We start from the raw sequence: 15,625 nt of genomic DNA, 5'->3' as shown, positions 1-15,625 counted from the left end.
GCTATAAAATGAGCCTATCCATGTAAGCTCAAAGGGAAAATTCACCCAAAAATGAAAATTCTGCTTCGAGTTGTTCCAAATTTGTATACATTTTTTTTGTTATGTTGAACACAAAAGAAGACATTTTGAAGAATGTCAGCAAACAGTTCTGGGGCACTTTTGACAACCATTGTATTTGTTCTTACTGTGGGGGCAAAATCTGTCTGGTTGTAAGCATTCTTCCAAATATCTTTCTCTGTGTTCATCACAACAAGACATTTAAACAGATTTGGAACAAATTGAAGGTGATAAAAATGGTTTTTGGTTGAAGTATCCCATTGCATTAGGCCTAAACATATAATCATTGACACGTAGGAGGGTTTTATATCTTCTATCCATCTTATGTAAACAAATGTCTACAATAACATTTGATTGACAAGCAGACGGTTCATTGGTTGATGTTTAAACAATTTTTGTCGGAAAATTGGGAAAATAGAATTTGTCATTGGAAAATTGCTAAAATCTCACACATCAGTGTGGTTGTGGTTATCGCTCTAGATCAAAGCATCATGATTTCTTAGTCAAATATGAGTGGTTATGGTTTACTTGTAGTTTTAACACCACTGCTCTAACTGTACAGTGGAAAGGGAGTCTGGAATTTTTCGGGTCTCTGCGCTCCACTCTGGCATGCACTTTCCATATCTATTGTTTTCCATGTTGTTAGATTCCGGAGGCATTGTGCCATAGAGTAACAATAAGGCAGGGATTGGCTTCATTCCTGTGATTGTAATTTTTCCGCCTGATTATTAAACTCCAGTATTCATCCAGATGAGAGAAACTCTGTTGTAGAAAATTGGAGCGGCAGAGACTCACAGTTACTTAATCATTGGTTTGCTTCTATTATAAATGTGTCACATTTACAGTAAATGAGCAACCTCTCTCTTTTCTCTGCCTGTGGAAAAGAAAAAATACAATGAAGACTCCTTCATATGGCAATTGTTTCTTCTACACGGCAAAGCACAATAAAACAGAATAAAAAATATTCTACGATTATTTACATTAAATTTATAGTGGACATAAAGTGACGTCCCGGGGGGGCATATTTGTACAATATTTGGTTTTTCTTACCCATCAGGTTAGATTAAATCACCAAAATGTGAGGAATAAAATAGGTTAAACACTAAACCTTTAATGTGTTTATTGGACAATATGATTAGACAAAAAGGCAAACCACAGGATTTTATGGAATAAGGGTTATATTAATAAATGCATAGAAAATCAAAGAGCATACTGTACATTGACTACAGTTATCTCTTATTAAAATGTGTCTGTTGTTTGTCATCTTTCTCTTTTGCTATCTTTATGTTTATGAACTTTGCACATGTGTGGTGTGTGAAATATGAATCTTCTCAAAGCTGAGCTTCAGTGAATTCTCCAAACACACCAGTGCAACATGCAGATGTCCTTCTGAAACCTTGTCTCCTAATTTCGTGATCTTTTGCCATAAATCATTATTATTAATCACACCCCTCCCCCCCATGTTTGTCACTTGGTTTTGCAAATATCTAACAAATAAATATAATTGAAAAGTTATTGTCAACTTTGACAACACAGTATTTAACTATTTAAATATATAGTTTTTTCCATTCTTTGAAAATCAGCGATATCGGACATCAGAGGTTTCGGCAGTACAGCGATAATATAAAGTGTTTGTAGCATGTAAACTGTCAACCGTTCCGTATACGGGACACCTAGGTTTGCGTCAATATTGTGCATGTCATTTCTAATCGAATCATGAGAAACTATACATCATCAGAAAGGTCTACAATGGTAGAATACGGATTTCTTTGGTCATTTTTCAAATAATTTATGACGGACGAGAAATTGATTATTTTTTCACAAAGAACGTGCTTAGATTTTTTGATATCGTTTTGCGATCTGTATTTTTTTAATGTATTTTTTAATAAAAGAAAAACATAAACATTTTTTCTTAATATTTTGCAATAAACCTAACAACATACCTTTAAAAAAGATAGTGTGTGTGTGATTTTTTTAGGCAATAATCAGCTACTTTTCTTTTTTCAAACGAGACCAACCGTAAGTCTGTATTCTAAAGAATTCATGAGTAACCGCCATTTTAGTTCCAACGTGCTTTTTTATGTGTAGGCTCAAAAAGGGCTCCGACAGTTAACAGGTTTTAAACAAGAATATTTGAATAAAGAGCTATGATGTCAATTGTCAAAAGTTGTACATCACTTCTGGCCACTACTGTGTGTACCTCATGCTCAAATAGACTGTCACAAACTGTGCTCAGGTTTGCCAGAATGCCCGCAGCCAAGTCAAAGATCTTAATACGAGCACATTCATTGCAACTTATTGAAACGTCCAAAAAACGAATTCTATGAGCTTTGCAATGCACACCAACTTCTAAACTATAGATGAGTCAACAATGGTCTTGAGGTATTGTCGATAAAGTGTCTTAGATAATATCAATATCTTAACAAAACATGACAGATAAGCAACGAAAGAATTCAACAGAATGAAATGTCACTTCAAACTGTTCCGCCACATACAGAAAAAAAGTCATCAGTAAAACATCTCCCTTTGAGCATTCAGCCAGTCTTCTCTTTTCCCCCGCCAACTTTGTATCACATCAAACGCCCGCTTACCGCGGCATCTTAATGCGACATTTGTTTGAGCTCTACACATTTTCTGTTACCTCAGATATATAGAGCCTATAAACAGAGGCTTTCTATGAGGGTAAAGCAAACAGAACGGAACACTCCGTACATTGTCGTGAAGGTTGATTGCGAACAACACCGGCCTTGTTTGACAACACTCAAGACTGCGGAGAACTTGATGGATGAGGGTTTTATTTCTAAACTCGACAGGACCTGTCAGTTTTAAACTGCTTCTTGTTCCTCTTAGGAGCTTTCCAGACATTTTGGCTCCAAGGAGGTGGCTTTGCGCCTGGCTCCCTTGGAGAGCCCAAAGATTTAAGAAAACACAACATGTGAAAAGGGCATTTCAATATGGACCCCGACACCCACGATGTAAGTGAGTGAGGTCATCGTAGCTACCTCAGAGAAACCTTTGTTAGCGACTGGATGGTGAGGAGAGTTTCTGGAGCTTTGCCCTGAGCCGCGGTCCCACTCCTCTTATGGGAACCAAACCTCATTAAAATGCCCTGCAATTGTTTATTGTTTTGTAGATGTTCACATTGATGTCGATTTTCGCAGACTTATGCATCAGTTTTTTTAAATGATAGCTTGACATTAGCTACATTCATGTTGGTGATTTACAGGGTTGCTTATTGGTACAATAATTCTCCGTTGTCTGTCCAACCTCCCCTTCCGCCCCTTTCATCTGTTGCCTGTCTGGGTGAGAAAAATTCCTGGGTGATTGTTGAGGGGCCCACTGTGTGCAGCAACAAAAGGTCTCCTCTCTCTCAGGGTGGCAGAGTGCTTAGTTTCCGGCATGAGGTCATTCTGATGGAGAAGAGAGGAAGAGCTGTCATTTAGGACTTGAATCGGAGATTATTCTGGGTTCTTGAAATAGAGGGAGGATGAGCGTGGTTGGAAAAGGGGGTGTAGATTTGTGTAGATGTCCCAGCCTGGCCCGGTTAGTAGAAGTACAGTGTGAGATCATCCAAAACTGTATAGGTTGCAAAGCGTCTCGTAATTAAAAGTATTCAAGATATATTTGAGGGGGAAAAAAATAAATAATGGTTAGCTAAATGAAAAAAAATCCAGGAAACAATGGTAATATTTCAGCAGCTATAGGGTGGCAGAAAAAAAACATTAAATAGGGTTTTTGTAAACTTGCCGTTTATTTCTTAAAAATATATTTTTTAAACAGCTTAAAAAAATCAGTCAAATTGTAAAATTGTATTCCATATATATATTAATATTCAATAATAAAATGAATAGTATTAAATGTACAAATAAAAAATTAATGCATTGGATAAATATTTTTCAATATCTTTAAACTTAAATATATTTTTTTATAAGAATGTTTTGTATTTTTTTAATTATTAAAATTATTTTTACATTAAAATGTTAACAAATTTAATTAAACTATTTTTAAATTAGACAACTTTAAAATATTAAAAGATAATTTTAAATTAAAGTATTGACTGAAAACGAAAAAAGTGGCTAATAAAGCACCATATATAGTAGAATATTTATTTTACGCTCAAAGTTTTAATGCTACTGTTAATAGCATAGAAATAGTAGTATAAAGATGCACTATTTGAAACTGTGTTCAAATGGTCTTTTTTTCTATAATCCTTACCGTTTTAATACGAAAACACAAACTTTATTATGCAAATACTAATTTACATAAATTTAAACTTTATAAAGTGAATGGACACGCCCATATTGCACCACCTATACTGATGTTTGTTTATGTTACTAGAAATATCTCATTGAAAATGAATGGATGCATTTGTAATTGTGTCTGTGTAAGCAGTGTGAAAGCAGCTGGCCGAATGGTGCTCCAGCTTCATCTCAACACAATAAAGGGAAACTCAATGGTTCTCTTACTGTATGTTATAAGCAGGCGTAAATTATTCATTTTAAAAACCAGATTGGATAATATTTCCTTCGAGAGCTCCTAAAGAGCTTCTGGCAAACCACACGTCAGTAATTGGTTAACAGGACAAAGACCATAAGAAACTACTCTAACTCTAGAGACGTTTACATCAAGCCCCCAGCCATATCTTAAGAAACATCTCTCATAAAAGCTTCACTTTTCGACTCGATAATGAGTTCATTAATATAAACCCCCTTCCGGTAGTTCAACCATCAATATGACTTTAGTAGCTCGATATGTTCCCATAAAATCAGACTATGACTCAAGAGTATTGTCAATGGATTGCGTGTCACTTCCTTTTCGCCTGCCCGGAAGCTTTCAACCCGTTTGATATGGCAGGTTATTTAACAATAATCCCCCGTCTTGATATATCACCACAGCGTATTTGGACGGGGCGGCGAGGCACAAATCCTCATACGCTCCTCTATCAGGAAATTGATGACCCTGTCTGAAGAATACAGATCGCTTTGCAGCGCTATAGATGGGTGAGCGAGTTCATGTATCTCACTCAGTGCCACTCAGAGACCGGCAGTGCCAGCCTTAGCTAGAAGAGGCGGTTCTGTCTCTCAGCACATTCAGAGCCAGCTGTGAAAAGCTGTCACACGGTGCCAATATTTTTTTACTGTCTGTTTTACGATATGCGAAGGGATGGAAAACAAAGAATGAGTGAATTGAAGTCATATTAGCCTAATTGACTAGACAGGTGAATTTTTGTGGGCATGTTGGTAAAAGGATGTAAATCTAGTAAGAGGTGATGTATGAACAATCATCATTGTGCCCGTGAACAACACCCTTAACCCTTGGCTTCTGTCGATTCTATTGGCGGCCATCTTTGTACCGCCCCTGTGCAGCTATTTTCAGTCATGCAAGTTCAGCACGTTTGTACTGGAATGGGGAAATGTGATATCTGTACAACTGTTTGCTAAGCATATGTCAGATTGGCAGTAAAATCTGATAATAAAGATATCATAAATTGTGCATCTGTAAGTTAAAGCAGGCCAAAAAATTAATAAATATAAATGCCAGATCTTATGCAACTTTTCTGTATTGTGAATTAGGTTTATTTTTTAAGTGCTTTTTTCATTTTATTATTCATTTGTTAGTTTTTGAGGTTGCTATTAAGAATTTATTTTTGTTTTACTTAGACGGTTTCTGCATATCTCATGTTAATATTGAGTATTCACAGAATAGTATCGTACTCAAATATCCGTTGAGTCTTTCGTTTGATCATATTTATAAAAGACAGACACTGTACGATTAATTCCGAAAACATACAACACGTATGCACGCGGGGGGAATTGGATTTCGCGGAGGGCATTACTACAGCACGTGCGCAACCATTGGCAACAAAACACAGACAAATGACTCAGTTTCACTTACCGTCTGCGGTTCAAGTCCGGCATCTTTTAGCGCCTGGACCGCGCCATCTATCAAATCCAGCGTTATATGCACCATATATATAACATCCATCACGGAAATGCCGCTCACAAGCAAACACACCTCAACTTCCCCCACTATCTCAAGAGTCATGAGGTGCAGCTGCAGGCCTACAGTCCAGCCAATCTTGACGCAGCGCAGCAAATATTGATGGTAGGCAGGTCTTCATATCGCTTGTTGGTTGACGCGATGACGGGCTATTTCTTTCGCCTTGCATGTGCTTTTCCGGGAGAATTACACAATAAGGGACCAAGAATAGTTGTCACGTAACGTTTTTCAAGTTCGGAAAAAACTTTCCGAAACCTGTACGAACCTTGGGGTAGTGTATCGAGAAACACTACGAAAAACTTCCAACTAGTTTTTTGACAAGTTGACAATGTCAAGCATGAGAAGACAGCACGTTTAACTTTGTAAATAACTGCATGAAACACCGTTGAATACCCCCTTTTAGGAAACTATAGATCACTTTGCCAAATGTGAACAACGGTCAAATAGCATTTTTTTTACATTTTGATTTACAATTACATTTTTAAAACCTATATTTATATTTTGATTCGGTTCTAAATGTTTTTTGTATTTCGTTCAAAGTTTGCGTAGTGTTAAAACACAGAAAAAGAAAGTTCTATGGGACCAGCGTTGGATAAGCGTTCCTTACGTTTTTCAAAGTGGTCTATAATGACCTTGAAATATGCACATTCGTAATAGTGCAGTTTGTAATCTCTTGCACTAGCATCAGTGAACGGAAATATGAAAGTAATGAAAACCAAAAACTTGCCAAAAAAAAATGCATTTCAAATTAAAGTAACCAGAGTTGACCACGTGAATGTGTTCTAGTCCTGCAGTGCAACTTGATGACTGTGTCGTTTGTATGTGAGGAGGTGAATAAAGTGACTCTTTTCTGGATATCCTCCAAACCACAGTGGTAATTGCCACCTTATGTATGTCAAAAGACGTACCTGATCAAAACAGATTCCGGAACGACCCCCATACCATACATATGCGCTACTTTGTTTAACAATTAGAAACATTAATGTAAAATACAGCCCCCTGTCTCCATCCCAACTCTCTGGTACATTTGGGGGGTGAAAAAGCACATATACAGATACAGCAAACAGATTTTATTTGCTCAAAAGTCATGGACTGACACCCTTGATTTAAATATCACATGCTTTATATTTAGGCTCGGTGACCTCATGTGACTAAATCTAAGGAGTCTGAATATGGTAAAACTAGGGTGAATTTTAGAGTCAGTGTAACACAACCCGGGATGACCGAACAACTGCATGACCCATTCCGCCCATGTCATTAACAGGAGCTTTATTTAGCATGACCTAATTCCCTACTTTTATCCCTTCTGTGCCACTTGTCTCACTAGACCCGGACTAACATAAGTATTTAGGAGTGGTTCTGATGTAAATAAACACAGAGGAAGAAAATGGAAGTGTGTGGAATGCCTTTTTCACTTTAGAAGGTGCCATATAAATAATTTATATTTGTGTTACGAAATGGGATCGCAAAAATATTGGGCTGCATCCCAATTCTCATGCTTTTGCACTATTCTATTGAATTTTGTAGAAAAACAGTATCATACGTTACACTGGTAACATCTTGTTGTTCTGCTGAACACAAAAAAAGTATTTGGAAGAACGTTTGCAATCAAACAGTTCTGGGGCACTATTGACTACCAAACTAGGAAAAACACTAAGCTAGTTAATGGTGCCCCAGAACTGTTTGGTTTCCCACATTCTTCACAATATCTTCTTTTGTGTTCAGTAGAACAAATACTTTCTAACAGAAGTATTTGGAAGAACGTTTGCAACCAAACAGTGATAGGGCACTATTGACTACCATAGTAGGAAAAAACAATAAGCTAGTTAATTGTGCCCCAGAACTGTTTGGTTTCTCACATTCTTCACAATATCTTCTTTTGTGTTCAGTAGGAAAAATACTTTTTACAAGTTTGGAACAAATGATGGGTTGGTGAAAGATGATAGAATGTTTATTTTGGGGCGTATATTAAGCTGGAATATAAAGTATTTAAACATAAAAAGCAAACAACATGTTAGCTTTTACACAAAGTTTGTTTTTGGAGGATGGGGCTTGATAGATTTCCAGTGTTAACAATTCTGTTGTTGTAGCATTGTTTGTCGTACAGATGTAGATATCTAGCAGCTACAATGATCATTGTCCTGACAGCTCGAACCGAGTGACCTCATCAAAACAGGGAGATTGACAAAACGGTCTGCTTCCGCCGTTCTTCCTGTTGTGAGGCGCAGACCCTAAATCGTCCTTTGCCGTCTTCCTGTTTTTCTCACGCCTGCTGGGAGTTAGTTATTGTCATCTACCACAGCTGGGCTCTGGTTGGACACGTTCTCAAATCACACACATGGTTGTGCTTCAAATATACACGCTTCAGTCATCTTCTATCCAGATGTGCATATCTGGGAATTATGATGCAGATATTTCCATACTCTCCCTTCCCTATTGAAAGACAACATTGACAGATACTCAAATAACTATTTGAAATAGTCTAATCTGCTTCTCTGCGTGAAGGAAGGAGGTCAATGCGAAGCCCACAGCCCAGTTGTTTTGACATGTCGCTGGCGTGTGATGATGTCAGTCACATTTGAACCCTGACCAATGGCCAGCACTTCCTGCCAGCCTCAGGGCATGTGTGTCTGCTCGATCTGTCAATGCACACATCCTGTGCACACATCAGCCAATGAAGTGCAAGTCATTCAGCACTAATTCTAGCATTGTTATCCTAAAAGCCTGGATGTTGTTTCCCCAAAACAAAACGGCTAAGCCCTCTTGTATGTTCAAACTATGTCATTTGTCATTTGAACAATAGGTTAACACACTCTGACAACTTCAGTAAAGGGACAGTTCACCCAAAAATAAAAATTATGATATCGTTACTCACCCTTATGTCAATCCAAACCAGCATATTAGTTTTTTTCTGTATAACGCAAAAGAAGATATTTTAAGAAATGTCCATACAATGGAAGTCAATCAGTTATCTGTTTACCAAAGTTCTCTGTCCCATAACAAGTTGCCCATGTAGCCTTGTTTTCCACGGCCTACAATGTGTACTGATGCAAACAATAACAGAAATCATGCAGAGTATTACATATTGTTTCATAACACCTCCCTAGGGAACACAGTTACTGCTGGAGGGTCTTTTACTCAAAGTAAATGTATTTGAATCCGCATTTATAGTCAAACACTATAATCCAAATACATCAAAAATATAGTCTGTGAAACCCCATCCTTAGTCATTTTTGGTTATTTAATCTTTCATACATAAAATAATCCTACATTCTGTAAAAATATAGCCCTGATGTCTTTAATATTGACTAAGTAAAGAAACAGTTTGCCCAAAAATATATATTCTGTCATCATATATTAACCCTCAAATTGTTTAAAATCTCTATACATTTCTTTGTTCTGATGGTTCTTGGCCACCATTGACTACCATAGTAGGAAAAGTGCTCTATAAGGTCCTTGTTCTGTTGAACACAAAAGCAGATATTTTGAATAAGGTAGGAAAGCAAACAGTTCCATTGTAATTTATTCTACTATGGTAGTCAAAAATGAAAAGGTTGTTTGGAAATATAAGGTTCTATTTGCAACTTGAGCAATTTTTAGATATTAAGCTTAAACGTTTTTGTACTCCATTTGACTTTGTAGATAAAATCGTTTTGTTAAATAAAGTCCCAAAATGTACACAGCGTAAAGAAAAAAATCAGTGCTGTTTGAGGACCAACGTGACCTCAAAATTCTTATTGTATCATAATGTGAGTGATTTATACTCATTATATATTTTGTAAGAGCCTTCATGTGGGTGCACGGGGCAAAAATACATGCTTGGCTCTCATTACACAGGACCAATTGAGCTGTTTTGGTATGCGCCTTATTTGCTCATCTCCGAACGTTTGAGGTCACAAGTTAAAAGACCGCATGTGCTCTCACAACACGAGGCCATATCGCCACTGTATGCCATTTCTGTGCCAAAGCGTTAGTCCCAAAAAACCTGTGCATGCAAATCTCACTGAATGGCTGCTACAGCAGAAGTAGAAATAACACATTCTGAAATGATTTGAATAAGTATTACTCATGCCATTTCACCATAATGGTTTCTAGCCTGGCACAAATTGTGTTATGCTTAGGGACCTCATGTGAACTGTAAAGCTATGAAATCTAGCTGCCACCTTATAGTGGAGAGATGCACAAATATAAATGTGTCCTTGAATACAGCCTGACCTCAAATGACTGCCTCTGAAGTTAAGAATAATGCACAACCGCTATGGGAACAACTATGTGCATTGTTTAGACAGAGCCATTGAGAGTCATTGTGGTTTCCCAAAGCGCAGAGCATGAAAACACGCTAAATAGGGCTCATTTGTAAATCTGCATTGAATAAGCGTTGTTCTATAGGCCACCGTTGAGCCACCCGGGGCGAACTGAATCCAAAACAAAATCTGAAGTGACTAAAACTTCGGAGACAAATTGTTTACAGTAGGTCGTCACAATTAGGAGCAGCTTACTGAGAGGTAAAACGTTTTCTGAATGGGACGTTGGGCATCGTGGGAATGTTCAAGGTATGGCGTATGATGTGAAATTGTGTACTAGTTTGAATAGGGAAATATGTTCAACAACTGTAGTTCATTTTCTTATAAGCAGAGCCCAAAATGTATCATGCATTAATATTTCTAACACTCATTAAACTGTATTTTGCCATGTTTTATTCATTTCTTTTTGACGAAGTCATTACTTATTGTAGCTGTTATGTTGTATCGTCCTAGTAAAGCCATCACAAAAATTCTTATAATGCTTCTGTTTGCAATGTTTCTCAGACTTAAACATCTTGTGAATAATACATGAAAACATGAAAAAAATGTTTTCTTTAAACCTTTGGTGTTCTGCTGAGGTTTCATTGAGATAAAAGTGAAAGTAAAATGTCCTTAACGGGATACTTCACCCCAATATTTTGACAAATGTTGGCATAAGAAAACCGTTGGTCCCCATTGACCCCCATTCTATGGAGACTAAACCAGAACAAATCATTGGGGAGCAACATTTCAAAATATCTTCTTTTGTGTTCTGGAGAAGAGAGAAAGTCATACAGATGAGTAAAGAGAGTGAGTAAATAATGACAGAATTTTCATTTTGGGGTGAACTATCCAACAAACTCTTTCTAAATCCAACAGCAAATGTAAAACGTTACTATTTGTCGAATCAGTGTAAATAAGCCTTTAAATGGTAACCAGTCAATATTCAATGAATGCACGCCAAGGGCCAGTTTGCACCCCGCCAACATCTATCAAGTATTGATAGATATGCTAAGATATCAGTGAGATATCTGACACTGAGTAACAAGGCACACGTTGTGACAGATCATGCCGGTTAAATGTCTAGATGTGTGATACAGCACCAGCTGTACTGAGATATCATCCCTACGAGTACCTAGCACACTTTGGACGAGCCTCCACAGGCTGGCAGCATCGATTCTGTCCTGAAGTGACCCACATGATGTTATTTTCAGTTGAAACGCATTTAGCTCTTACCCACGGAGCTCGTTCCACTTGTGCTTGGCAGTAAAATTACAAGCTCATTGGCTATCTGTTATTCATCTACTGTTATTCTACTAACTGGTTGTCAGAATGTATTATAATTGAGGTTCTTGTGTATATTTGAGTCACTGTAGCACATGAAAGCACGCCCGAGTTTGCCCGAAATTGTTAAGGCCACTGTAAATGATCACTCCTGTTTACCAAACAAATATTTGCACTTAGCAATCCAAAGAGTAATCCTACATTACTATTCATCTTTTGTGGTAAACACCCGAGCATGACAAAACTGTTATTATTTATTTTTTATTTTGCGGTTTAGGTGGAAGTCGTACAAGAAATTGGCAAGTGTTAAAAGACACTATGGAAGTATCACTGTCACTTATAATTTGAAAACACGACATTGATTTAAATATGTCTAGTAAGGAAAGAACATGTTCCTTTGTGTCCTAAAGGTCCTCAAAGCCTTACATGACTATTGAATGAGAATATCATCTTGTGTGGGCCAAAAAACATGGCACGCGGCTCAACTGTCACATGGATCTGATAAGCGCTTGCATTCTGCCCTTTCAGACTTGGCTATGGCACAGTTGTATTCTTCAGAAATAGTCACTCTGTTCCTAAACATGGCACGAAACAAATGACTAATCTTTGGCCTCTTTAAAGATGACCATGGCAAATCTGCTTAAATAAAGAGACACAAAAATATATTCTGAAATTGAATCAGAAAAGGGCAGTTTACGAAGCAACTAAGCCTTTTGTTCTAACCTCCAGAAGAAAAAGTAAACACGCTTACTTTCAAATAAAGTCTCATTAACGTTAAGAGAAGACCTTTTCTTCACCAAAACCATTCTAGATGCAAAGTGAATTTGAGTCAGTTTCTGGGAAATCTTTGGACATCCGTACAGAATAGTGAATAAATTGCAGAGTGAAAACACAATACAACCCAAATGACAACAAAGATGCAATTCAACCTACATTGCAAAATTGTGCCATTTAGTGATTTGGTGCACTCTTTGTAAATGTCTTCATATGAAGAATTGTCTCCTTGAAGAAAATAATCTTATTGCCGCAAAACTTAAAGGGACAATGTACCCAAAAATAAAAATGATGTCATAATTTGCTCACCCTTAAGCTGTTTGAAACTTGTATAAATTTAGTTGTTCTGCTGACCACAAAGAAAGATTTATAGAAGAACGTTTGAAACCAAACAGTTCTGGGCACCATAGTATATGAATATAACCTATCTAGTTGTCAACAGTGCCACAAAACTGACAGAAATAATTTTTTTGGTGAACTGTCCATTTAACGTAACGCTTAAAACTTCACGCTGAATGAAAATTTAATTTATGATATACACTTATGTTGCTATACTGTCATATGCTATACTATCATATTATATATGATAAATTAAAGGAGCTGTATGTAAAATTGACACCCAGTGGTTGAGCTTGGTATCGCAGTCCAAATTCAAAATATTAGACAACCCGATATATGAAATTAGTATGTTTCCTATATGTCTACGACCATATAAAAGATGAACGATTTTTAAGGACATACTTTGGTTTATGGAGTATCCAACAAAAAGTTTACGTACACTTTCATTTTCTAACAATAGGCAGTTATTCAGTTATTCAACCTTACTTCTTGACTGACTCTCAAATGATTTGTTCACTGATTCATGCCTCTAATCCCCTCCTTTCTGTCAGCTTACTCTTATTGTTCAGATGGTCTAGTCTGCTGTGATTGGCCTATCTTGTGCAGTGTCACAAATGGAACATAGGCATGCATTACATGGACTGACTCAAATCCGACCCAGAACTGAAATTAGAATGACCGACGACTTGTTCGTGTGATTCAGAGTCGACTTTGTTATGCGTTCACTTTCAGCTTTACAACTTGGCAGAATGCTTACATTCACACACAGCAACATTAAACACTGCATCAAATGTAATTTTGAGGACATTCTTATATTTACTCTTTAAGGTATTGTTTTGATTTATTACAGTAAAATGATAACATACAGATGATCATACATACTTTAAGACATCACAACACTTTTCCTTTCATTTGAAATCCTTAGTAGAAAAGTCCACACGGATCCATTTCTCGGAAACCCCTTCATCTGGTTACGAGGTTTCCACATGTTTCCTGCAACATTGTACTCTAGAGTCATGGTACGGTTTAGTGTGAACACAGAATCTCCCCTCACTACCGACGTAAACAGTGCCCCTTTGCTGTTGCCATAATGACCAGGCATAGTAGTCCATTGACCAGTGGTGATGTTGTAACAGTCTATCAAACATCTTAGGAAGTCATCCTTGGGTCCGTTGCGTATAAGGTAGAGGTTGTCATTGTGTGCCACCATGCAGTGTCCGTAGCTTTGGTGCTTCAACAGTTTACTGACTAGAACCCATGCGTCCTTATCTGGGATGTATTCGTAGATTTCATTGGTCTCCATTGGCTTCCACAGACAAATAAAAATCCGGCTCATGGCCTTGGTGCATGCTACACCAGCTACCGGTCTCGGTAAATGCGCTGTGAATGACCACTCATTTGTACTGACGTTGTATTTTTCGACCGAGGACATAGTGGTTCTGGATGACTCTCCTCCAATGGCATAGAGGCAACCTTCCAAACCGATCAGGGTGAAGTTGTATCTCGGCTGTCTTGGACCAGGAAGAAACTTCCAAGTGTCCGCAACAACATCGTAGCAAAAGCTAGCATCAACACCACTCTTATCCACGCCGTGCACACCGCCAACAATGTAAAGTCTGTTGTCCAAAACGGTCACACCTGCCAAAGAAGTACTAGCCTCCATGGGCAGGGTAGTAAGGACCTTCCAATCTCTGTCATCTTCATCAAGATAACATACCGTCCTTGTGGCAGCTAAAGGAAGTTCATCGGCTGTACAAGAAGTGTGTGAACCCACAGCCACAAACGACCTAGGAACCTGAGACTCTACATATTCAATCAGATCCTGAGGGAGGTCCTTCAACTCTTCTCGTAGGTCGCCGTATATATCACGAATGAACTTTGCTGATGTCTCATGGAGTCTCCATAACCCATAGGTGGCTGATGCTTGATACATAAGTAGGCAATTGTCGGAGCTGAGAAGATCCTGGAGATGCTTGGTGAGAGGTTCTGCCTGGAAGAATGCAGCACATTCAATGGCTTCCAAGATCTCATCGTCATTCAGAGTAGGTCTCTCGCCGCCGGCCACCGCCAGCATGATTAAAAACCCTTGAGCGTGGAGATCCTTCACGTGAATTTCTTCTTGATGGCACTCTACCATCCCTGATCTGTAAAGTGCCTGGAAGTACTCGCATTCTCTTAGCAACAAAGATTTTTTGGTTTCAAAGACACTGTCTCCAATTCTGACCTTAACAATATCCATGTTTTGCTCCTCAGATCAATTTGGACTTTTGCATTGTAAAGCAAGCAATTATCTACAGCGAAAATGTATTAAAAGCTTTTAAAAACTTACTGAGCGAAGCATTAACAACACAGAAATGTCCCTTCCTTGACAGTTAACAAAACTGTCCTCCCTCCAGCTGGCACATGGTGTTCTGCAGTCTAGTTCTGATTCTAATATAGCATTGTCTATAGATAGCGGCGGTGCCTCGTGACAGACGTTTTAAAGATATTAACAGTGACATGTGTTTGAAACAAACCTTTTTAAGGTCAGCACTATTAATTACATGGCAAATAATAAAAAATTCTGCTGGTGGTAGTGTAATTTTATCACATAATTAAGCTTGAATGCTTTGAACACGATTCATACTGGTGGACAATTAAACCTATAGGCTCACATTGAGGTCGTATATCAAACTAGCTCAACAATAAATGAAAAGTTCACCCGAAAATGAAATTTCTCTTATAACTTACTCACCCTCATGTCCTCCTAGATGAAAATCATTTAATAATTCATAAATCGTTTTTCTGATGCTCTATTGACAGTAAAGCAATATAACATACAGAACAATGTCTTCAGACTTAAATAAAGACCTTACATATAATAAATCATTACGTTTTTATTACCTTAG

General features: G+C 37.7%; 1 protein-coding gene across 1 annotated transcript; it reads right to left on the bottom strand.

Annotated features, from left to right (window-relative positions):
* Nucleotides 1-13,620: 13,620 nt before the first annotated feature.
* On the bottom strand, nucleotides 13,621-15,117 carry kbtbd13b (kelch repeat and BTB domain containing 13b). Its single transcript, XM_056740274.1, has one exon. It carries the CDS (start codon nucleotides 14,974-14,976, stop codon nucleotides 13,621-13,623), a length of 1,356 nt encoding a protein of 451 aa, XP_056596252.1. The 5' UTR covers nucleotides 14,977-15,117.
* Between the last annotated feature and the right edge of the window lie 508 nt (nucleotides 15,118-15,625).

Source organism: Triplophysa dalaica, chromosome 24, assembly GCF_015846415.1.
Source record: "Triplophysa dalaica isolate WHDGS20190420 chromosome 24, ASM1584641v1, whole genome shotgun sequence".
NCBI classification, from domain to species: Eukaryota; Metazoa; Chordata; class Actinopteri; order Cypriniformes; family Nemacheilidae; genus Triplophysa; species Triplophysa dalaica.
Note: the sequence above shows the minus strand (reverse complement) of the source record. Positions and strands in the feature narration are given on the sequence as shown.